The sequence below is a fragment of the Tarenaya hassleriana genome, unplaced genomic scaffold (assembly GCF_000463585.1).
Source record: "Tarenaya hassleriana unplaced genomic scaffold, ASM46358v1 Cleome54, whole genome shotgun sequence".
NCBI classification, from domain to species: Eukaryota; Viridiplantae; Streptophyta; class Magnoliopsida; order Brassicales; family Cleomaceae; genus Tarenaya; species Tarenaya hassleriana.
The window spans coordinates 361,349-383,689 of NW_010968045.1; the positions used below are offsets into that span (position 1 = coordinate 361,349).

The following is a 22,341-nucleotide window of genomic DNA, read 5'->3' on the forward strand; positions in this document are numbered from 1 at the left end:
TCGGATTACCGTTCAGTTTTATATTTGTTTTTATTTTAAAAAGATATGGTCTTAAATGGAAATGTTTTTGGCCTTTTAAAATTCAAAAATCAAAAAATTTGATAATCAAGTTCTTAGAAAATTAATTTTGAAAAACTATTTTGATGAAAAAATCGATTATAAATTTAAAAACTCAACTTTTTTATTTACAAATATCAAAATACAAGAATAAAAAATTTAAAATAAAAATTACTACCATTCAAACCTTATATTTCATTTTTACATAAACCATATTTTTTTACGGTTTTTTTTTTATATCCAATTCCAAAATGGTTACCATATTTTTTACATTCCAATAAGTAATCTACGCTATTTTACATAATATATTAGGGGATTGAAATTGAAAGAAGTTTTTTGTTATGTCATTAATATTATGAGACAACACCGATCATACATATGGTTTGGTCAAACGGTCTTACAACTAACAAGAATTATTACACGATTTTCATGTTTTCTCCCTTCTATTTTTACAAAATTTGTTTTAATCTCATTAACAAAAATTAAAGAAGGAACATTTTTGTTTAAAGATAATAACAAAACCAACTTTTTTCCCAAATAAATCTTTTTTTTTCTTCTAATAGAATATTTTTTAAAAAAAAAAAGAAAAGGAAAGAAAAGATCCTCAACCGTTAAATAACCAACGCATTTCAGGGCAAACCCCTCACGACGGAGACAATGCAACCACCGATCACGACAAAACCTCCGGCGACGGCGGAGAAATCTCCGGCGCCGGAGCCTCCGCGGTTCCGGGAAATGCTAATGTGGTGGCGGAGATGGACGGTGCTGGTGGCGGCGATTTGGATTCAGGCCTCCACGGGGACGAACTTTGATTTCTCAGCTTATTCCTCGGACCTGAAATCCGTTCTGCAGATTTCTCAGTCGAGACTGAATTATCTGGCGGTGGCTTCGGACTTGGGCAAGGCTCTGGGCTGGTCCTCCGGCTTCGCTCTGTCGTATTTCCCGCTCTCCGGCGTCCTCTTCGCCGCCGCGGCCATGGGTCTCGTCGGTTACGGCGTCCAATGGTTCGTCATCTCCAATTTCATCACTCTGCCTTATTTTCTGGTAATTCTTCTCCTTTGGACGCTTGAATATATATAAAAAAGGTTTCAACTTTGGAGTTTGTATCGATTTTGAAAGCCGACCCGGTAAAAAAAGTTCGAATCTTTGAGCCCGTACCAATGTTTTTTACGGTTTGACTCTGTAAAAAGGTTTAAAATTTGAGTTCATGTTTATGTTTGAACTCGAACTTTGCATACATCGCGTAAAAAAATCGAATCTTTTAGTTAATACGAAGGTTTTTAATTCGAAATCTCGGTTTCACCCTACAAAAGATTTGAACTTTGAGTTTATATCGACGTTTGTACTTGAATTTTTATATAAATCGCGTAAAAAACCCAAAATTGGGTGATCTAGTGGTGAAATAACATGTAAAACATGCTCGAGTTCAAACCCAAGCGTCGAAAGGTCCATTCACCTGAGTCCGATCCTCTGGGAGATGTATTCGGACCAAATGCTCTCGAAGATCACCTCGGCTTCGCGTAAAAAAATTCGATTTTTGAGTTCATACCAGCTTTTTTTTTTTTACTCGAAATCTCGGTTTCACTCGGTAAAAATGTTTCAATGATGAGTTAATATCGACATGTGAACTTGAACTTTCGTGTAAATTATATAAAAATGCCCGAATTTTGAATTTATACCAACGTTTTATGCAAAATCTCGATTTCGCCTGATAAAAAGGTTAAAACTTTAAGTTTATATCGATGTTTGAACTTGAACTTTTTTGCGTAATTCGTGTAAAAATTGTCTGGTTTTTGAACCCAAAACTCAAACTTTGAATCCGAACATGTCGTGTTTGTAAGAATTATCGATTTCGAATCCGAATCATGACGAAAAAAACTCTTATTGTCTACAGGTTTTGGTAAGCTGTTCGTTAGCAGGGCTAAGCATCTGCTGGTTCAACACGGTCTGCTTCGTTCTCTGCATTCAGCATTTCACATCAAGCCATTCTCTCGCCCTTTCTCTCGTAGTCAGCTTCAATGGCGTCAGCCCTGCTTTATACAACCTCGTTCACGAATCGATCAGCCCTTCCTCGGCATCTTCCCTCTACCTTCTCTTGAACTCTCTCGTCCCGTTCTTCGTCTCGGCCCTCGCCCTTTACCCCGTCACGACGAAACCCTCTCTAGACACGTCTCCGAGCCACGGGATTTCCCGACACGACAGTCACGTGTTTGTCTCTTTGAATGTCTTGGCCCTCATCACTTGCTTCTACCTCCTCTTCCCTATATCTTTGTCCCCTCCTCTTCATCTCCTCGGGGCGATTCTCCTCCTCGTTCTCCCCTTGTCGATTCCCGTTCTTGTTTTCGCCTTCGATTACCTTCTTCGCGATTCTTGCCTCGGTCATCAAAGCTCAGGATATGTGATTGTCGATATGGACGAGCCGGAGATTCTTAAAGGGTTAGCTTCTGATCTGTCGTCGGATCGGAAGAGAAGAGAGGAGATAGAGATAGTGAAGATCGGGGATGAACACTCGTTGTCGTTGCTTATACGAAGAATCGAGTTTTGGTTATATTACTTAGCGTATTTTTGCGGAGGAACCATCGGTCTTGTTTACAGCAACAACTTGGGACAGATCGCTCAGTCTTTAGGACAGAGCAGTTCGGATGCCAAGACCCTTGTCACGGTTTTCTCGTCATTCTCCTTCTTCGGAAGACTGCTCTCGTCCGCTCCGGATTTTACTCGAAAGTAAGTATCTACATTGCGTTTTTTAGTATCCGGTCCATATCATGGTATAGGGTTGGGCACAAGTCGGGCATCTCGGATTACTTAATTCGGTGTCCATGCGATTGGGTACCCGATTTTTGAGTATTCGTTGGAATATTCCAAATGTTCGATATTTTCTTGTTATCGGTTGGTGAGGTGGCGAAGCCACAAGCACGAGGCGAGTAAATGTACGTACCCGAAGCGAGGTCGAGGCATCCGAGACTAAGGCGAAGTCGAGAAGTTGGAAGCGAGCGACGAGGAAGTTAAGGTTATGGTTAGGCGAGCAATACCTAAAAAAAGGAAAAGACAACCTTAAATCGCCCTTTTATCCTTTTCCGACGTCGTCTTGTCCGACATGCCTAGTGCTCGTTCTCGCCCTCTTCGAATCTTTTGGCCGGGATACTCCTGGGACACGGATAATCACCGACCAAAACTCGAGCTCAAATTTCGGGTTCTCGTCATCGTCGGTCTCGGACTCGGTCCTACCAATTACAAGTACCCGAGTTTTGAATATCCAACTCATAAATCGAGTCGGATGCTCGAAAATTCGGACGACTGTGCCCAGAACCTCTATATATACATAGTCTCTATGCCATAGTATGTTTTTCCCTCTTAACCGGTCTTCGGTTCTTGCAGGAAATTTGAATTGACAAGAACTGGTTGGTTTACCATCGCTCTCATACCGACCCCTATCGCATTCTTCATCCTGGCTTCATCTCCGACATGTCGAATGACGATTCAGACAGCAACTGCCATGATTGGTCTGAGCTCGGGCTTCATCTTCGCATCGGCTGTCTCCATTACTTCCGATCTCTTCGGCCGCAACAGCGTAGGTGTAAACCAGAACATTCTCATCACCAACATTCCCATTGGCTCTTTCGTATACGGTTATATAGCTTCGTATTTATACGAATCGAATACGAATTCCGGAACGAAATCTGTGGTTTCGGATTCGGTTGTTTGCGTTGGTAAAGAATGTTACTTAAGAACGTTCCTCGTGTGGGGATGCTTGTCAGTTTTCGGTCTCGTTTCTAGCTTCTTGCTCTTTGTTAAAACCAGATCGGTTTATCACCGGTTAGATCAAAACCGGTTTTAAACCGGGTTTTTAATGGATAGGTTTCACCAGCAATGTAGTTACTGTCTCCGGTTCCGACATTCTCGGATTCTTTTATTCGTAATCTTTTTAGCCTCATTAATTATTGTTTACATATACGAATTTTTGCATACCCGAAAAAATATATTGAATTTATATATATTTATAGGGGGTATCGTAAAAAATGAATTCTTAAATTTGATTAATAAATAAATAAACTTTTAAGTTTGTATAAAAACATACAAAATTAGAAAATTTTTGGTATAAATCTAGTAGAAAAATAACATAAAATTATAATGACTATTATAATTTATAATGGTTTTGTTTTCCTTTATTATATGTTTTTTTACAGAACTATACCAAATATAGAAAAATAAATATTCATTTGGAGAAATCAGAGAATAGTAAAAATTCCATTTTTCAATCCAACTAATTTATAAAGCAAAAATTTAGTAATAAAAATGGAAAGAGTAAAAAATAACCACTACACGCCGTAAAATCAAATTAAAAGTATTAATTTCCATAATTTTTCTTTATATTAAAAATGGAAAGAGTAAAAAATAATCAAATCAAATTAAAAGTATTAATTTCCATAATTTTCCTTTATATTATTAAAAATTACTTCAATTAATTGAGAAATTGATGTGATTTTTGAAGTCACGACGAGTGGAGAGAGAGAGAGAGAGAGAGAGAGAGAGAGAGAGAGAGAGAGAGAGGGGCAGGGCAACGACAAAAGCATGAATTTTTAGCCGTTGAAGCGAATTTCACATTCCTTTGTAAACCCTAGAAATTTCGATCTTTGGGTTCAAGGGAAATCTCAGGCAAGGATGGCGGATTTAGGGTTTCTACCTGACACAGACGATTCAGCTGTGGAGGAGCTGATTTCCTAGACCGAGGAGCTCTCTGTTCTTGAGCAAGTCGCCGCCATGAACTGTTCTGGTTTCATCGACTCTGTTCTTCTTCCCGATGATCTCGAGTCCCGATTCCGTCGCCTCAAATCGATTCCGGACACGAAATCTCCATCATCTTCATCGAAGGAGAAGCAGTTTGGCCACCCGGTGAAGAACCGGGTCAGTGGATTGGATTCTTCTGCTTCGTCTGGTGGTGATGAACAGAGGATTTTCTCGGGAAACAAACGGAACCCAGGCGGGAAATTTGGTGATACGAAGAATTCTAGTTCTGTCAGTGATTCGCGGGTTTTCTCGGGAAACAGACGCAATCCGGGTGAGAAATCGGGTTTGAGGAAGAATCCTCGATCTGGGTTTCCTCCGGATGGGTTTAGGGATTCCTCTGATTCTGGGAAAATCGGTTCGAGTTCATCGAATTCCTCAAGGGAGAGGAAAATTTTCTCGCCTGCCAAACAAACCCAGAAACCTCCCAATGAGAAACCCAGAATCAGGTCAGATTCATCGCCGCCATCATCTGATCCAGACAATCCAGAACATAGAACAAGGTCCAAACCATCATCAAACTCATGGTCGAATCTGTTATCTCCATCGAAATCCCTCGGTTGCATCATGTGGCGATCTCCAAACAAATCATCCGACAACAAGACAACGAAGAAGAAGAGCAGCAAATCACTCGATCGTGATAAAGCTGTCGACTTTGATGGATTCTTGTCTGATTTAGGGAAATTATCAGTGGAGGAGCAAAGAAAATTGCTGAAGAAAGCAATCAAGGAGCAGCAGAAAATGCGACGAGAAGCTGCGGAGATTATAAGAACAGCAAAAAAGCAGACTTCTTCAAGATTTGATTTTGATGATTAGAGAGTTGGGAATGAATATTCACTTTCATAAAAAGATCTTGATTTTGATGATTAAGAGAATTTGGAATCAATATTTCATAGTATATATAAGTTTTGATTCATGAATCGTGAGAGGCAGTTTTTTTAATTGATATATGGATTTATATGTATTTAAAAATAATAAAAACCGATATAAATTCGTATATGAATCGAGAGGTATTTGAAAAAAAGGGAAAATCATAAAAAAATAATTAATTTTTTTAAAAAAAAACTAAACTCTATTTTTTTCATATAAAATCCGAATTCATTTTTTATATTAAAAAAAATCTAAATTTTATAAAAGTTATCATTTTAAAATTCAATTATTGTATGAATTTGTGATTTTAACTGTACCATATATGTTATTATCTACATCATCATATATTAAAATCATAAATTGATACTTATGATATTTACTATTCAACGTTTGTCGAACTTTAAAAAAGACAATATTTATAAAATAAAAAAATAATTTTTTTAAAATTGAAAAGTTTGGATATATTTTTTTGGGATTTTTTATTGAAAAAACTAATAAAGTAAATTGAAAAATAATCTAAATAACATATAACACAAATTGGAAATATAGAAGGATTACAACTATTTTTCTTATCTTAGTTTTTAATTTATCATGATAAATTAGTGAAGATAATAGTTTTGGTTAATTATTCAATAATAATAATTATAGCTTTGTTGAAATGGGAAACTTTATTTTTTTTGGGCGGTCCAATGAAAAGTCATTGAACAATGACATTTCAACAAAGACAAAGGAAGCATACATCATTTAGTCTCTAATTAAATAATTAAAAAGCCATTAAGATCATTAAACGGAATTAAATTGAAGTTTAATGAGGCAAAATCAAGACCACTCGTACAGAAACTGTATATGCTTCAACTCCACCACCTGTAAAGGCAAAGCATCCATGGCGAAAGTTCGACTTTCCCTCTCCTTGTATGACTTCGCTCCTTCGTCTACCTGAGAAATTTCAACTACCCTTTTCCGGAATCCGTCGCCTTTTCCCTCGATCTGTGGCTTTCTACTGAAGAAAGCATTCGCTGGTACGAGGAAAGACCGAGTTCGGCTTTACTGTTTGGTTTTGTTTTTCCGCCATGGAAGCCATAAGAAAGCAGGCGGCGAAGTTCAGAGAGCAAGTCGCGAGACAACAGCAAGTGGGTCCTTTTCTATTTCGTGTTTTTCAGTCAATTTTTTCCACGGAGATGATGATTTATAGAGTGGAGCTTTTGAAGCTTTGACGCCATTTGCTGACATAAGGAATGGTTACTCATATGAAAAAATACTGTCTTGGTTTGTTTTCTCTTCCAATTTAGATCTATAAATGGAAAAAAAGATTGGACCTTTGATTGTTTTCACCAGTTTTGTATCGATTGGTTCTGTTTGGTAGTTGAGAAAGACGAGTTCTTGCCTCGAGTTTATGTCTGATCGTGTTGGGGTTTTAATGGTGAAGGCGGTATTGAAGCATTTGGGGCATGTGAATGCTGATGCTGTAGTAGTGGATGAAGAGGAGCTTCATTGTCATCAGAAACTTCAAGATCTGTATACTTCTACAAAGGCAGCAAAGGTAGAAAAAGAAACAATCTTTCAACAAGGATTTACCCCAAAATCTCAGTGGTTTTTGTTATAGCGACAATCGCCCGAGAAAAAAACATGAACTTTCGGAAATTCTCATACAAATATACACAGACTTTGACAATCTACCAAAATACATAAACTCTGCAAATATTGCCATAAACCTATATAAGCTTCTTCTTATTCTTTAAAGTTTAAAGTTTCCGAAAAAATAAGGTTCTTCTTATTCTTCTTCTGCTCACAGCGCTTGCAAAGGAGTATTGTTCGTGGACTTGAAGTGTTTATTGCTACGAGCACGAAACTACTAGAGATTGGTAAGTTCTGTTCCTTTGGTTCAATCTGTTGCATGTTTTTTTCAGGACGTAACGATAAAATTCTTGTTGGATGTAATGTATAGGCCGGAAGTTGGCTGAAGATTGTAAAAGATATGGGGACGAGAATCAAAATGGCAACACGCCTCTTGCAAGAGCCGCTCTTCATTTCGGGGACTCGTACAAGTCAATGGAAGATGAGAGGGAAACTCTCCTCGGTTTTCTTGGTGAACAGGTAATTTCGGAATTTGGTTCCTTGTACTTTAAGCAATGTCACTCCTTTTGGAACTATGTGTAATTAACTATACACAAAATACAAGCACATACCACATGGATACTTACCCGTGTCTGTATTTTCGTGCATAGTTCACCATCTCTAATGATGTTTCGAGGTTTTGACTGTTTAGGTTTGTGAGCCAATTCGTACCATGGTATATAGTGCCCCTCTAGAAGATGCTCGGCATTTAGTCCATCGTTATGACAGGTTGCGTCAAGAAGTTGAAGCGCAGGTAAAAGTCGTTACCTTTTTTTTTTGGTTTCTTGATGATTCTATTGGAGAATTCTTGGACATTCATTGCAAGATGAAACTCTGAATCAGGCAGCAGATGTACTGAGGCGAAGATCAAAGTTAAAGGACTCTGATATTTCTGAAGAAAGTTACATGAAGCTCAAGAATGCTGAATCGAGATTGGCGGAGCTCAAAACCGGTATGAAGGCACTTGGGAAAGAAGCCACCACTGCCATGTTGGAAGTCGAGGGTCAACAGCAGAAAATAACTTCTCAACGGCTCCTTGCTCTGGTAGTAATCTCCCGCTTTTCTTTACGTTCGTTTAAACTCACCCTGTAAAAGATCGTGCTTAACAACTCCGGGGCTTTGTTCTTTTCTAATATATCCCAATGTTCTGCAAAAATATAAACTCGAAGCGACAGATATTCTACTATTGAGTACAATCCTAAGGTTTTGAGTTTTTTTCTTTTTATTATTTCCATGTGTTAACTTCGAAAATGGTAATTTCTATACAGGTTGAAGCTGAGAGAACTTACCATCGTCATGCTCTTGGTATCCTTGATAAGCTATATTCTGAGGTCTGAATCTTGCGATATATAAATAACGGATAAATATCAAGCATTAGGTTACCAGTCACTTAGGTCTTGATTTCCTCGTAATGTTCAGATGGTCACTGAGGAAGAAGCTACGGAATCATCTCCACAGCCGCTATCCATCGAGAATGTGACTGATGCCCATCCCGAAGAAGTAACCAAATCAAATGGATCTCGGGATAATCATCACCTTCAACCAGGCAATCAGAAAGATTCCAACTTTCTTGCAAAGGTAAAAAGCCTTTTTAAATCCTAATCCCCATATTTTGCCTTTCTTCTTCCCCGTGTATCGCCTTTCTTCTTCCCGGGTATCGGTTAGAATCATCACTCTAACATGAAACTGGAATAATGATCTTGAAGAGTTAAAAAAAATTTCTTGCTTACAGGTTGTGCATCCGTTTGATGCCCAATCAGATGGGGAATTGAGCCTCGGGGTCGATGATTACGTCATCGTTCGAAAGGTATGTTCCTCGCATCGTCCATGTCGTGAACGTAAGCATGAAAAGTTCAGAATATAGGTGTTGAATAAATGGTGTGTTTTGATGTTTATGCATATGCAATTTCTTGGTTTTGTTTGGTGTTGTAATGAATGGACAAAAGGTGGCTACTAACGGATGGTCGGAAGGAGAATGTAAAGGCAAAGCCGGATGGTTCCCATCAGCTTATGTCGAGAAACAAGACAAAGCACCTGCAACTAAACTCATGGAAGCAAAGCCCAAGCAGTAATCTTTCTCAATATATATATATATAGCCCTTAGTAAATATGATCTTTGTGTGTGAGATTATTATCTGTAGCTTGTTTTTCTTGTATCATAATTTCTATATGCCGTTTCTTTGTTTTGTGTTGTGGGTCTGCTACTTTTGGGTCTTCTTCTGTAATTTGTTAGGGGAATAAGATTCAACTTTTTGTTGCAAAACTTGTTTTAAATCTAACTTTTTTTTTTTGTGAAACATGTAAAACCCATAATTATTTTGGTGTGAATGATACAGAAGCATCATCAAAATAGAATCTTGAAGAGTTTGGATACTGAGATTCTAGGTGATGAAGATGCAGAATCAACAAAAGAAACCATGGTTTATTCAGATCAGAAGACATACAAACAAGGTCATGTACATTCAATTTCATAATCAAAATCAAGTGTTTTTGTTTGCCAATTTCAGAAACTTCAAAACAAAAGTTAAAAAAAAAAAGAGAGGCTGAAATGAATGGCTTCCAACCTGTAAATTTGGGAAAGAAATTTGGCATCTGAGACTTCTCTCCATCACAGGAAATGACATCTGTTCTTGAACATTATCAGGTGAATTCATCATCCTGTAGAATCCCTGAAATGGTTTATGGGGATGCATTCCGAATCCAGAAGGGTGTTACAGAATTCCCCGGAAACGAACCAGTCGGCGAAAAAATTCCAGTTCCGGGTAGTACATTAGCAATTTCAGGTGAATCAATCGGAATTTGAATCATAGAAGTCACTCGGGCAAGGGGTCATGACCTCGGATTCAAGTAACTGGACAACTCGATGCATCGTGGGTCGCTCTTCGGGACTGGACGAGACACACTGGGTAGCGATCGATAGAAGAGCATCGAGGTTTTCCATCTGCATCCCTTCACAGTTAGGATCAGCGATTTCCCGTGGTCGGTTTTCGCTGATTAGGAGATTTAGCTGCAGAGATTGGTCAATCAGAAACAAATGTCAATTGGGGTAAAAGATTATTGGGAAGAGAATGTAAAAAGTTGGAAACTTTCGGGATTTTACCCATCCAACAATGTTGAGGCCTTTCTCGATGTAGGAGGCATCGGTGGGTCCTTTTCCACTCAAGATTTCGAGAACCAAAACCCCAAAACTATAAACGTCGGTCTTCTCAGTTGCCCTGCCACTTTGCATATATTCTGCCATCGAAACAAGAACAGGGATTTAATGGCGAGTTCTTGTAATAGATTGCAAGGCTCGAGGAAATTTCCATTGAATACCTGGAGCCAAGTATCCGAATGTTCCTGCTACAATGGTCGTAATATGAGATTCCCCATCCTCCAACAACTTGGCAAGTCCAAAGTCAGATACCCGAGCCTCGAGATTTCCATCGAGTAAAATGTTGCTGGACTTTATATCGCGATGTACAATTCTCGGAGAACAATCATGATGTAAATACGCTAACCCTTTTGCCGCTCCTACTATGATATTTACACGTGAATCCCAGTCGAGCTGCTCGCCTCTCTCTACGAAAATCGAAATTTATATTATTTTCGGTGGTAATAGCGATAATAAAAACCGTTAAAGAGAGAAGAGGGTCTTACCATGAAGAGCTTCATCAAGGGTACCACCCGGCAGGTAATCGTATAGCAGTAGCTTTGAAGTGGGAGAATTGCAATATCCACGTAGATTCACTAGGTAACGATGCTTGATGCTTCCCAGAATTTCGAGCTCCCTCTCAAAAAACCGATCAAACCCTTCGTTCAACTTTACTATCCTTTTCAAGGCGAATACATTGCCATCATCCATGGCGAGCTTGTATACCGTTCCGAAGCCTCCAATGCCAATTATGTGCTCTTCATTCAACATTTCCAGCTTCTTGATAATGTCCTTGGAAGAGTAGGGAAAATCTCCATGGAACATCACAATAGATGCACCTAAATTTACAAAAAAAAAAAAAAAGCATATCGATCGATACTCATTGGTCATTTCGTGAAATTCTAAACTGAAAACTTACGAGATTCTATGGACAGATTATCCATTCAGAGAGTTTCAGTATATGCCTCACCTCCACCAACATCCATTGCAAGGCTTTTGCTCTCGACTTTACCGAGCTTTTTATAAAGAAAGCATCCCCAGAAACACATAAGCGCCACCAGAAGCAGTGCTCCAACGGTTGCTGAAGCACTAATGAGCAGCTGGCCTGAATTCTTCTTCCCTCCTTGATTTTGACATACAATTGTAAGGCAGATTATATAGTTTCATCAGTATCATAACATTGGACAGTCAATTTCATGAAACTGCTAAATGAGTCAATAACCAGTAGAGTATACTGATGAGAGCAAGTTGATTGAGACCGATTTATTGATTTACCTGTTGTAGACTGGGAATCTCTGGAAGGGTTTCCACTGTCATCTTTGCAATCGACATCAATTTGCTTTCCACACAATTTAAGATTCCCATTGAAGCTGCAGATACACCACTTCAGAAATCAAGATAGGAACCTTTGTTTTATTTCTCACTTTCATATCCAGACAAGCTAGCAAAATGATGCTGTTAAAATGTTCCCAGTGACCTAATCTCAAATATAACAGAACATCTGTGTAGAAGATTTCTTTAGAACCTCTCTCTCTCTCTATTCTCAAACTGTGGACGGGGAAAAAGGGTAATGGTAAATTGTACTTACGAGTCCTTTAGAAATTTAGCAAACACTCCATCAAATGGTATCTGCCCCACCAGAAAATTGTTTGAGACATTGCTTCAAAAGAACAAAGATCAGCATAGTTAGTAACACCGGCTGTGAAACCTTGACAAATAAGCATGAAAGTTTTAAAAGATAGCAGCGCCTGCAAGAAGCCACTCACAATTCCGTAAGCTTTTCCAAATGCCCAAGCGAGGCAGGGATAGCTCCACTCAGAGAATTGCTCGAGATGTCCCTGGAGAAAGAAATTTGTTAAAAATCAACAATAACTCAGTGTAAAACAATATGGTACCTTCATGTCTATGAGTTTTACATCCATCACGAAGTTGACAATATAATATGGTTGGTGGATATTAAAAAATGAGTTCTGATACCTGATTATCAGGAATTAGGTGCAACTTCATGTCTATCTAATTCACGAGGCCATTTAAGGTTCACAACAATTAGAGGCATAGTCAATTTCAGAATTGTTAAAGCATGGAGAGTGATAAGTAGCTTTTGCTGTCAACTACATGGTTGACTCTGGGAAGCTTGAAATGGAGAGGGAATTTGATAAGCCATTTCGGGCCTTCGTCAGGAGACGCACCAGGAAGAAGGAGGCGGCCCAGCAAGAGACAAGCCCAGAAGAAGGAGAAGTCTAATGGGACGCTGAATTAAGGGGAGCAAGGAACGCATGGGAGAAGAATAAAATCCGTTATGAAGATTCCAAGGTTGTTATCACCTGTCGGTCATTTCTTATTTCTATTTTTGCCTAGCTGTCGTTTATGCTGACACATCAGCTGGTTAATTAGCTAGTCCTATATCTATGGTGAGTCTGTATGGTGAGAGGTATCCAGAAAAATAGAGAGAAAGTGAGGAAAGGGGAGAGTAGAGCCTCTCAATAAACAAGCTCAACGTTGTATTTCTTGCTGCGAGGAATACAATCTGCGTATCTTTTTTTTACAAACGTATTACATTGGTATCAGAGCCACAGCGATCCAGCCATGCCGCCGAAAGATCAACACCGCACGGATTTGGAGGATTCAGTCAACACTAGGTTTTCTCATCTGGAGACTAGCGTGGGCTCGATTCAAACCAACATGGGAGAGTTGCAATCCAGCGTCATCGGGTTGCAGAAGGACGTCGCCAAAATACCGGCGATGGAAAAGTTACTGGAAAAGCTGTGCCTCCTGCTCGGTGAGATGCGTGAACAACCATCACCGGCAACAGCCGATTCCGCTGAACCATCCTCTTGTGCCCAGGAACTGTTCCGACGTGATGGGAAGGCACCAGTCGACTCCACTCCGCTACCTCCGGGGTTCTTACTCCAGACCATCATCGACGCCCAGAGACCAGCGACCATCGAGGAGACCGGGGCTCCATATATCGCTGGTACCGAGCTTAACCTTCGTAAGATTGAAATGCCCATTTTCGAAGGTTGTAATGTCGCAGGTTGGATTGTGCGTGCCGAGCGTTATTTCACACTCGGTAAAATCCCTGACGGAGAACGGTTGGCCCTTGCTGCTATGAGCATCGACGGCGAAGTGCTCCACTGGTATAACTGGCAGCAGGAAAATCAACCCTTTTTGGACTGGCGAGATTTCAAGTTTCGTATTTTGGAAAGGTTCGACGAGATGATTTCGGGGTCCGTCATCAACCGCTTGCTGACGTTGCGCCAGACATCTACAGTACTCGACTATTTGCGAGATTTTGAAGAAATTCTAGCTCAGCTGCGTCACTGCCCACACGAGTTTCTCGAAGGTGTTTTCCGAAACGGGCTTCGACCCGAATTACGCGACATGCTGGACCTATTTCACCCTTCCGGGCTGGCCCAGACCATTTCGATGGCAATACGCTTCGATCGCAACCCTCTTTGCCATCCAGCGGCCTGGCCCAAAACGAGAGAGAACCGGGCTTTCAAACAGCCTGGGCCCAATACGGCTGCGTTTCGGACAGTATCACTGCCAACAAATAATTCTTCTTGGCAGACACGTGGCAATAACTCTAAAAAGAACGAAGGTCTGGGTTCTTCTTTCCCACCGACAACTCCTGTCCCAGCTTCAGACATTGTGTCGCCGTCTCCGGTGTTCAACCCTCGCCGGATTTCCGATTCTCAGATGGAGGATCGGCGCAAGAGGGGCCTGTGTTATCGTTGTGATGAAAGGTATTTCCCTGGGCACCGCTGCAAGAATCGGGATTTGCAGGTTTTGGTAGTCGAAGACGAGGATGCACCACCAGACCCGAGTTCTGAACCTTCGGAGCTGGCCACCAATGATACCAACGGCGACGTAACAGAAATGGCGGGTCTCTCGTTAAATTCAATGATGGGCATTACATCTCCCAAAACTCTGAAAGTCCGGGGTTTCATCAATGAGAGACCAGTGGTGGTACTAATCGATTCGGGCGCAACGCATAATTTTGTTTCAGCTGCCGTGGTTTCCCAGTTACACCTTACGCCGGAATCGATTCCACACTACGGCGTATCACTGGGCACGGGGTTGACAGTGCGCGGCAATGGGATTTGCCGGAACGTTCGCCTACAACTCCAGGATGTCACCATATGGACGGACCTGCTTCTCCTCGAGTTAGGCAGTGCCGACATAATTTTGGGCGTTCAGTGGCTTCGGACCTTGGGGAGGATATTATTGGATTTCGACAAGCTGGAGATGCGATTTGAAAGGGATGGATCGACAATCACACTGACGGGGGATCCACTCCTGCATAAATCATTGGTAACATTTAAATCACTGCTTAAATCCGTATCACAGGGAGACAATGGGTATTTGGTTGATCTCAGCTCTGTCGAAAGGAACACCACGAAACAATCGGACATTCCACCATCACTCCAGCCCATACTCTCCCGGTTTGAGGGGGTGTTCGCTGAACCTCATGGTCTCCCACCCGAGAGAGGTAACGAACACGGAATACCACTTCAGCCGAACACAGGCCCGATCAGCGTTAGACCATACAGATATCCTCATGCCCACAAAGGCGAGATTGAACGACTGGTCAGCGAGATGTTACAAGCCGGCATCGTTCGCCCAAGCACAAGCCCTTTCTCCAGCCCTGTTCTGTTAGTCCGAAAGAGAAACGGGAGCTGGCGCTTTTGTGTTGACTATCGGGCCTTAAACCGGGTCACAATTCCAGATAAGTACCCAATCCCGATGATTGACCAACTGTTGGATGAGCTATTTGGAGCTGTGGTATTTTCGAAACTGGATTTGAGGTCGGGTTATCACCAAATCCGTATGAAGCCGGCAGACATCGCAAAGACTGCTTTCCGCACGCATGAAGGGCACTACGAATTTCTGGTAATGCCTTTCGGATTGACAAATGCACCGGCCACCTTCCAAGCAATGATGAATGACATCTTTCGTCCATTCCTTCGCCGGTTCGTTTTAGTCTTTTTTGATGATATACTCGTGTACAGTAAGACAATGGAGGGCCATCAAAACCATCTGCGCGAAGTTCTGGCTACTCTCAAGCATCATCAGCTGTATGCAAACCTGTCCAAATGCCAATTTGGCAAGAGCCAAATTGATTATTTGGGTCATGTGATTTCCAGAGAAGGAGTCACCACCGATCCGAGTAAGACGGTCGCGGTCAAGGAGTGGCCCCATCCTACAAACATCCGCGAGCTCAGAGGATTTTTGGGATTAACGGGGTACTATCGGCGATTTGTCCAGCACTACGGGATCATAGCAAAGCCATTAACTCAACTCCTCAAGAAGGATAATTTCGTCTGGTCAGAGGAAGCGACCAGGGCTTTCAACCAACTCAAACAGGCTATGCTCACAGCCCCTGTTTTGGCACTACCGGATTTTACAGACCTATTTGTGGTGGAAGCGGACGCTTCGGGGTTTGGGATCGGCGCGGTATTGATGCAGAAACACAGACCCATTGCGTTTTTCAGCAGATCTCTCTCTGCGAGAGAACAGATCAGGCCTATTTACGAGCGGGAACTTATGGCCATCGTCCTCGCAATCCAAAGGTGGCGTCACTACTTAATGGGTAGGAAATTCGTTGTTCATACGGATCAACGAGCACTGAAATTTCTGCTGGAACAACGGGAAGTCTCTATGGAATATCAGCGTTGGTTTTCAAAATTGCTGGGATACGACTTCGAGATTGTGTACAAACCGGGTATCGAGAATAAGGCAGCAGACGGACTTTCCAGGATTCCAGTCTCGTCAGGAATTGCATCCCTCACCATGCTGTATGCATTATCTGTCCCACAGTCCATTCAATTGGAGGAGGTTCGCAGGGAAGTACTAGCTGATCCTGTCCTCTCGACCATTGTAAGCAGGTTACAAAATAACTCGGAGGCTCCGGCCGGGTTTCATATCCGCCAAGGTAACCTTCTCCACAAAGATCGTTTTGTCATTCCGAGTTCTTCAACCTTCATTCCGTTGATCCTTCAGGAATTTCATGATGGACCAATGGGTGGTCACTCGGGGGTTCTAAAAACCCTCAAACGCATCCAATCTATGTTTTACTGGGAAGGTATGAAACAGACCATACAACAGTATGTGGCTAAGTGTCTCATCTGCCAGCAGCAGAAATATTCGACTCTCTCGCCAGGGGGGTTATTACAACCGCTGCCCATTCCGGACAGTATATGGGAAGACCTATCAATGGACTTTATAGAAGGACTTCCTCGCTCCACGGGTTTCGATGTCATCTTGGTGGTCATCGACAGATTATCGAAGTATGGGCATTTTATTTGTCTGAAGCATCCCTTCTCGGCAGTCGATGTGGCCCGGGCGTTTGCCAAAGAAGTAATACGTTTACATGGGTTTCCCAAATCCATAGTATCTGACCGTGATCGGGTTTTTCTCAGCAATTTCTGGACAGAGTTATTCCGTTTAGCTGGGACGAAACTCAAATTCAGCACGGCTTTCCACCCACAAACGGACGGGCAATCGGAGGTGGTTAACCGCTGTATAGAGACATACCTCCGCTGTTTTGCTTGCAGTCATCCGAGGCAATGGGCTAAGTTTCTCCACTGGGCAGAATTCTGGTACAATTCTTCGTACCATTCCTCCCTAAAGACAACTCCATTTGCAGCGGTTTATGGTCGGGAACCTCCCCACATTATTCGTTTTGAGAGGGGTTCAACCGTTAATTTCGAACTCGAGCGGGAATTGCTGGACAGAGATGTCATGCTCACTGAACTTAAACAGCACCTCATGCGAGCACAGCAACGGATGAAGTTTCAGGCGGATTCTCATCGGAGGGAGGTGATTTTCAAACCAGGGGACTGGGTTTTCTTGAAACTCAGACCATATCGGCAACAGTCGTTGGCTCGTCGACCCTTTCAGAAGCTGGCAGCAAGGTTCTATGGGCCTTTTGAGGTGCAGGCCCGCATCGGGCAAGTTGCTTATCGCCTTATCCTTCCACCCGAGTCCAAAGTTCACCCGGTTTTTCATGTGTCCCAGCTGAAACAGGCGGTTGGCTCGGATTTTCAACCATCGGCACTTCCGCCTCAACTGTCTGCAGACCTCCAGTTGCTGGCAACTCCTGAATCACTGCTTGACAGCCGCTATAACTCCCAGGGTCAACTGGAAGTTCTGATTGAATGGCTGAACACTCCTCGACACGACGTAACCTGGGAGCTAGCTGAGTTCATCGCAGAGCAATTCCCAGATTTTAAGCTTGCGGACAAGCTTCGTCTCCAGGGGCGGGGTATTGATAAGCCATTTCGGGCCTTCGTCAGGAGACGCACCAGGAAGAAGGAGGCGGCCCAGCAAGAGACAAGCCCAGAAGAAGGAGAAGTCTAATGGGACGCTGAATTAAGGGGAGCAAGGAACGCATGGGAGAAGAATAAAATCCGTTATGAAGATTCCAAGGTTGTTATCACCTGTCGGTCATTTCTTATTTCTATTTTTGCCTAGCTGTCGTTTATGCTGACACATCAGCTGGTTAATTAGCTAGTCCTATATCTATGGTGAGTCTGTATGGTGAGAGGTATCCAGAAAAATAGAGAGAAAGTGAGGAAAGGGGAGAGTAGAGCCTCTCAATAAACAAGCTCAACGTTGTATTTCTTGCTGCGAGGAATACAATCTGCGTATCTTTTTTGAATTTGGGCAAGTGATATATATAGGGGTCACTACGAGAATGGTAAAAAAAAATACAGAGTGCAGAGCCAAAGAATGCACATGTTTTCTACAAAGATATGGAATGGAGCGACATACAGATTTTGAAGCTCTGACAGGTTTCCCAGTTCACTTGGGATTGATCCACTCAAGTAGTTGCCCTGCAAGTATCTGCATAAAACATGGAAGGAAAGAAATGCATGAAAAAAAAAATTAAAACTTTAGAGACTCTCTCTCTCATTCTTGTAAGCTAAGTAAAAATTCTGATGAGTATGACAAAACCCTTTGGTTCTTAGAATGATGTAAGATTATCATAAGTGTTGGGAATGGACTTACATTCCCTGCAATGTTGTGCAATTACCCAATTCTGTAGGTATTGACCCATAGATATTATTGTTGTGAAGCATTCTGCAATGACACACAAATACAAATATAATCAGCAGGGTACAAGCATATTCTAAGCAAAAGTTAGAAAGAAACAAGGTAAGAAAGAACATACAGAAGCTTCATCTGGTCAAGTTTCCCGAGAGCCGGAGACAAAGGTCCACTTAGTTTGTGATATGTAAGACTCCTGCACATGTGAAAGATTAGAGAACGAAAAGAATGTAAAGCATCTTAAGGTTCAAAATCCACGAAAAACAAATTCAGAACTTACAAAGCTATAACTCGTTTGGTTTTCACATCACATGTCACCCCCTTCCATTTACATGGATCAGGATCTTCGGGTCTCCACTGACCGATGACACCATCAGAACTAGTAATTCCATTTCTGAAACTCAGAAGTGCCTCACCTGGAGAATTAGAAAAAGATGCGAAAGGGGTTGAGAGCCCTATTGAGGTTTACAATGAAATCAATGGTGATCATCCAACCTTGAAGCACAAACACATGCGAACAAGCAAGGGAAATGTATTGTTTTTACCATCAGGACTAATTGCGCGATTTCTATTTGTTAGGGCACAAAGCAATGAGGTCAGAAGAAGCCATGAGGAGCAGCATTTCATCAGACAGATGCCCATGATGGCACTGTTCAAGCCTAGTATAACTACAACCAATCATCGGAAAGAACAGACTCCAGCATGTATGTTCTCCTCGAAGCATATAATCATCTGCTCGATGACGCCATAATTACGCACAAATTAAAAAAGAGTGGTCCTCCTGGAAACAAAGAAGAAGGTTTCATAAGTATCTCAATGAGGATTACTCAATCTGTGCAAACTCGAACCGGGTAAAGCAATTTCCAAAGACATTACCAACATCCACATTAATAACCACATCAAGCTCACAATGAGAAAAGATAAAGTTTAATTGAAACGAAAACTTCTTGGAACAATGAATCTCTAGAATTCACATCCTTTATTGTGGAACACAGCAAGGCCATCTACGAGATAGCTTGCCCAAATCATCAAAGTAAAATCTACAAATACACAGCAGAAGAACCCTAGAGTGAGGTCAATGCATTATTAATCTCGAAACGAAATTACTTCTCCTCAATTATACATCAAGCTCGCCACAATCTATCAAATGCACAACCTTTGCATGCTCCCATCTAAATTTTCGCTACCCAGAACAGTGAGGTTGCATCAAACGGATCAGACCCATTTCCCAATTCCCAGAATCAGAAAGCGAGAGTGAAATTCCCTCCCTATACCCCTAGCTCAGGCAGCTCACGAGTATAGCAGCAATCAGCGAAATTCAGAGGCGCCATTACAGTCCCAGTACAGGAATGCAGAAGATTCAAACACTTTAGCAATCGGAACCGAAATAGATCAACAATTCAACTGAAAATCAAACAAAAACCCGACTGCCAAAACAACGAGCAGAGAAAAACACACACCAACATTCACGAAAATATGAAAGAAAACAGAATTTCGAAAAATGGAAAAAAAAACCTCTAAATGGATCCGCGAAGAGGAGGACGACGACGAAGAAGAAGAAGAAGACGCTATTGAGCTGTAAAGCAAGTATACGATTATACCCAAAAAAAAAATCTGGCTTTTATTGGTGTGCTGTGATTTATGATACGATAAAAAGTGAGGAGAGGGAAAGTAGTGAGAGAGTGTTTGTGTTCCGTTAAAAAATAAAAGTTGAGGGGCGAAGTGGGGGGGCTAGCACGTGCCGACCGTGACCCGCGCACGTGCCGACCGTGACTTTCTTTATCTAACGTCTCTAATGAAATAAATCCAATTATCACGCGAGCCGGATAAAACCCTTATTGGGCCTATTTAGCCCTAAAGCCCATTGGAAATACTAGTGGGCCCGTGTAAACCGGTCTAAGTGGGAAAACCGAAACGGTTTAGTAAAATCGAATCGGTCGAGATTAGATGATGCTTTTTATTTTGAAATTTTGAATGTTTGGTTTTTGTTTTTGCTGTGTTTTTATAGTATTTATAGGTTAGAAAAATAGAATTTTTAAAATTTTAATTAATTATTTTATTAAATTGATTTTTAAAATTTTTAGAAAAACCGAATTTACAATTTTTTTTTTTAATTTTAAAAACCCAAAACCGTCTTCCATTCGAGCCTCGACCTGGAGCTCGATTTGTCATCAACCAAAAGGCTCGACACCCCTTACAGTCGCAAGCGTCGCCGTCGCCGTCGCCGTCGAGTTCTTCCTCAGTCCTCAGTCGGGGTTTCGGTTGTTCGATTTCTGGTCAGTCGGGGTTTCGATTTTGATTGATATGGTTAGGGTTTTGTTTCTCGTTCGTCCGTGTGGAGAGGGTTTCGGTTGTTAGGAACATAGGGTTTCGCTTTTATTGCAGATTTTGTGATTTCGGAGGCTCGATTAAGTGCAGATTTTGTATTGCGTCCATGGAGGCTCTGAAGTTCAAAACGGGTTTGACCCGTCGTTCAGTTTAGAGCTCTTTGTTCATACGATTCCTTTGATAACCTGCGGATTTTATCTGCAGTTGATATGGAATTGTTTGTATGCGTATAGGTTGTTCAGTTCATGTCACTTCGTTCTTTTCAGTTACACTTCGCCTTGTTCTTTTCAGTGGGCAGTATGCTCCTGGAGGGTAGGTTAAGGAATTGGGAATGTAAAAATTTGGAAATCTATTGAGATTTGTATAGAAACAGCTGTGGATTATTACAGGACTTGTTCTATGTTCTTGATGTTTGGAAATTTCATGGGTATGTACCTTTTTAGGATTCTTGGGTTCATGTGGTGAATGTTCTCTGCTTTTTCTGGGAACTGCAGGAAGTTTATTTTTGTTGATGCAATGACAAGTGAAGCGTCGAAGAAGAAGGTTCCTCCTCAGATTTTCAAATTGGACACAGCTTTCAAACTTGTAAGACTTCACATCTGTTCATGGAGCTAGCTGGAAGTGGATTTTGTCTTGCTCGTGAATCGTGATACTAATGTGTATTGACCCTCTTGCATACTTTGTCTATCATGTCTGAAAATTCTTGCTTGTCTTGCTACCGAGTTCCTCTCGTATTCATGGTTTTTTATATTAAAATGCAAGGCCGAACAATGGGTCAAGGACATGTCAAAGCCCACAGAAGATGAAGAAACTGAACCAGAACTCGCTCTTCGACCTCATAGGTCAGTGACAGTAGTGTCCAGTATCTAATCTCAAATGTCAATTTTGCATCAAGCTGATCTTTTTTTATATGCAAATACCGAGCATATCTATAAACAATAGACTTCATCTTAGGCTTGGTCTTGGTGCAAAAGTGTCGAAGCAAACAAAGCGTCGACCTTCAGATGATCCACTCGACCGGAAACTGCAAGGGAAGTTGGATGCAGGGAGAAGAAAACATGCGAAAACTGTTCCCTTTTCTAACAAGAATAGCTATCATGATGATGATGATGATGATGATGAACTAGAAAGCAAAAGCAGGGCATTTGGCAAGAAGAAAGCAGGTCCTCAATTGCAGGCCAAGAAATAGAATGCAGCAGCCATCTTCTTCTTGTACATATAACCTGTTTGTTGGTCTTGGTTAAAGTTTTAATCTTTTTATTTATTTATTAGAAATTCTTCTTTTTTTTAGAATCCCATTAAAAAAACACTAAATTTTACCAAATGTGTTGTATAAAACAATATATTTTTGTTTTTTGGCCAATTTAACACTTGAACTTTCCTATTGTGCCATAAAAAATAATATACTTTTCAAATGGTGTCATAAAAAAATCTTGTACTTTTTCAAACGGTACCATAAAAAACAATGTATTTTTCAAAATTTTCCAAACCCACTCTATATT

The 22,341-nt window shown here is 41.2% G+C and overlaps 4 protein-coding genes and 1 pseudogene across 5 annotated transcripts; 4 read left to right on the forward strand and 1 right to left on the reverse strand.

Annotated features, from left to right (window-relative positions):
• The first annotated feature begins 684 nt into the window (after positions 1–684).
• LOC104798536 (protein NUCLEAR FUSION DEFECTIVE 4) lies at positions 685–3,955 on the forward strand. Its single transcript, XM_010520672.2, has 3 exons — positions 685–1,101; positions 1,952–2,781; positions 3,436–3,955. The coding sequence occupies exons 1-3, from the start codon at positions 715–717 to the stop codon at positions 3,893–3,895; spliced, it is 1,677 nt and encodes a 558-aa protein (XP_010518974.1). The 5' UTR covers positions 685–714; the 3' UTR covers positions 3,896–3,955.
• A 637-nt stretch (positions 3,956–4,592) lies between these two features.
• Positions 4,593–5,762, forward strand: LOC104798537 (annotated as a pseudogene).
• A 783-nt stretch (positions 5,763–6,545) lies between these two features.
• On the forward strand, positions 6,546–9,617 carry LOC104798538 (SH3 domain-containing protein 1-like). Its single transcript, XM_010520673.1, has 10 exons — positions 6,546–6,842; positions 7,139–7,252; positions 7,505–7,574; positions 7,658–7,806; positions 7,979–8,080; positions 8,170–8,370; positions 8,595–8,657; positions 8,746–8,904; positions 9,059–9,133; positions 9,273–9,617. The coding sequence occupies exons 1-10, from the start codon at positions 6,783–6,785 to the stop codon at positions 9,396–9,398; spliced, it is 1,119 nt and encodes a 372-aa protein (XP_010518975.1). The 5' UTR covers positions 6,546–6,782; the 3' UTR covers positions 9,399–9,617.
• A 111-nt stretch (positions 9,618–9,728) lies between these two features.
• On the reverse strand, positions 9,729–20,167 carry LOC104798539 (LRR receptor-like serine/threonine-protein kinase FEI 1). Of its 2 annotated transcripts, none has more exons than XM_010520675.2 (14): positions 20,027–20,167; positions 19,057–19,292; positions 18,792–18,927; positions 18,636–18,707; positions 18,473–18,544; positions 18,236–18,307; positions 12,226–12,297; positions 12,048–12,119; positions 11,735–11,829; positions 11,430–11,582; positions 10,966–11,298; positions 10,642–10,887; positions 10,427–10,560; positions 9,729–10,333 (listed from the first exon to the last, which is right to left on the reverse strand). In XM_010520675.2, the coding sequence occupies exons 2-14, from the start codon at positions 19,151–19,153 to the stop codon at positions 10,115–10,117; spliced, it is 1,773 nt and encodes a 590-aa protein (XP_010518977.1). In that variant the 5' UTR covers positions 19,154–19,292; positions 20,027–20,167; the 3' UTR covers positions 9,729–10,114. The 2 variants fall into 2 exon arrangements, with proteins under 2 accessions (XP_010518977.1, XP_010518978.1); XM_010520676.2 differs by lacking the exon at positions 20,027–20,167 and adding an exon at positions 19,668–19,773.
• Positions 20,168–20,647: 480 nt separating this feature from the next.
• Positions 20,648–22,176, forward strand: LOC104798540. Its single transcript, XM_010520677.2, has 4 exons — positions 20,648–20,787; positions 21,334–21,424; positions 21,602–21,681; positions 21,794–22,176. Exons 2-4 carry the CDS (start codon positions 21,356–21,358, stop codon positions 22,026–22,028), a joined length of 384 nt encoding a protein of 127 aa, XP_010518979.1. The 5' UTR covers positions 20,648–20,787; positions 21,334–21,355; the 3' UTR covers positions 22,029–22,176.
• Positions 22,177–22,341: the final 165 nt, after the last annotated feature.

Excerpts from the sequence above, each read along its gene's own strand:
- LOC104798538 (XM_010520673.1), top strand. The coding sequence starts at position 6,783 with ATGGAAGCCATAAGAAAGCAGGCGGCGAAGTTCAGAGAGCAAGTCGCG. Across the intron at positions 8,371-8,594 it reads CTCAACGGCTCCTTGCTCTG|GTTGAAGCTGAGAGAACTTA; the intron begins GTAGTAATCTCC and ends ATTTCTATACAG. Across the intron at positions 8,658-8,745 it reads TTGATAAGCTATATTCTGAG|ATGGTCACTGAGGAAGAAGC; the intron begins GTCTGAATCTTG and ends CGTAATGTTCAG.
- LOC104798540 (XM_010520677.2), top strand. The coding sequence starts at position 21,356 with ATGACAAGTGAAGCGTCGAAGAAGAAGGTTCCTCCTCAGATTTTCAAA. Across the intron at positions 21,425-21,601 it reads TGGACACAGCTTTCAAACTT|GCCGAACAATGGGTCAAGGA; the intron begins GTAAGACTTCAC and ends TTAAAATGCAAG. Across the intron at positions 21,682-21,793 it reads CTCGCTCTTCGACCTCATAG|GCTTGGTCTTGGTGCAAAAG; the intron begins GTCAGTGACAGT and ends ACTTCATCTTAG.
- LOC104798539 (XM_010520675.2), bottom strand. The coding sequence starts at position 19,153 with ATGGGCATCTGTCTGATGAAATGCTGCTCCTCATGGCTTCTTCTGACC. Across the intron at positions 11,830-12,047 it reads GCTAAATTTCTAAAGGACTC|CTTCAATGGGAATCTTAAAT; the intron begins GTAAGTACAATT and ends GTGTATCTGCAG. Across the intron at positions 11,299-11,429 it reads TGCAATGGATGTTGGTGGAG|GTGCATCTATTGTGATGTTC; the intron begins GTGAGGCATATA and ends TTGTAAATTTAG.
- LOC104798536 (XM_010520672.2), top strand. The coding sequence starts at position 715 with ATGCAACCACCGATCACGACAAAACCTCCGGCGACGGCGGAGAAATCT. Across the intron at positions 1,102-1,951 it reads TCACTCTGCCTTATTTTCTG|GTTTTGGTAAGCTGTTCGTT; the intron begins GTAATTCTTCTC and ends TATTGTCTACAG. Across the intron at positions 2,782-3,435 it reads GCTCCGGATTTTACTCGAAA|GAAATTTGAATTGACAAGAA; the intron begins GTAAGTATCTAC and ends CGGTTCTTGCAG.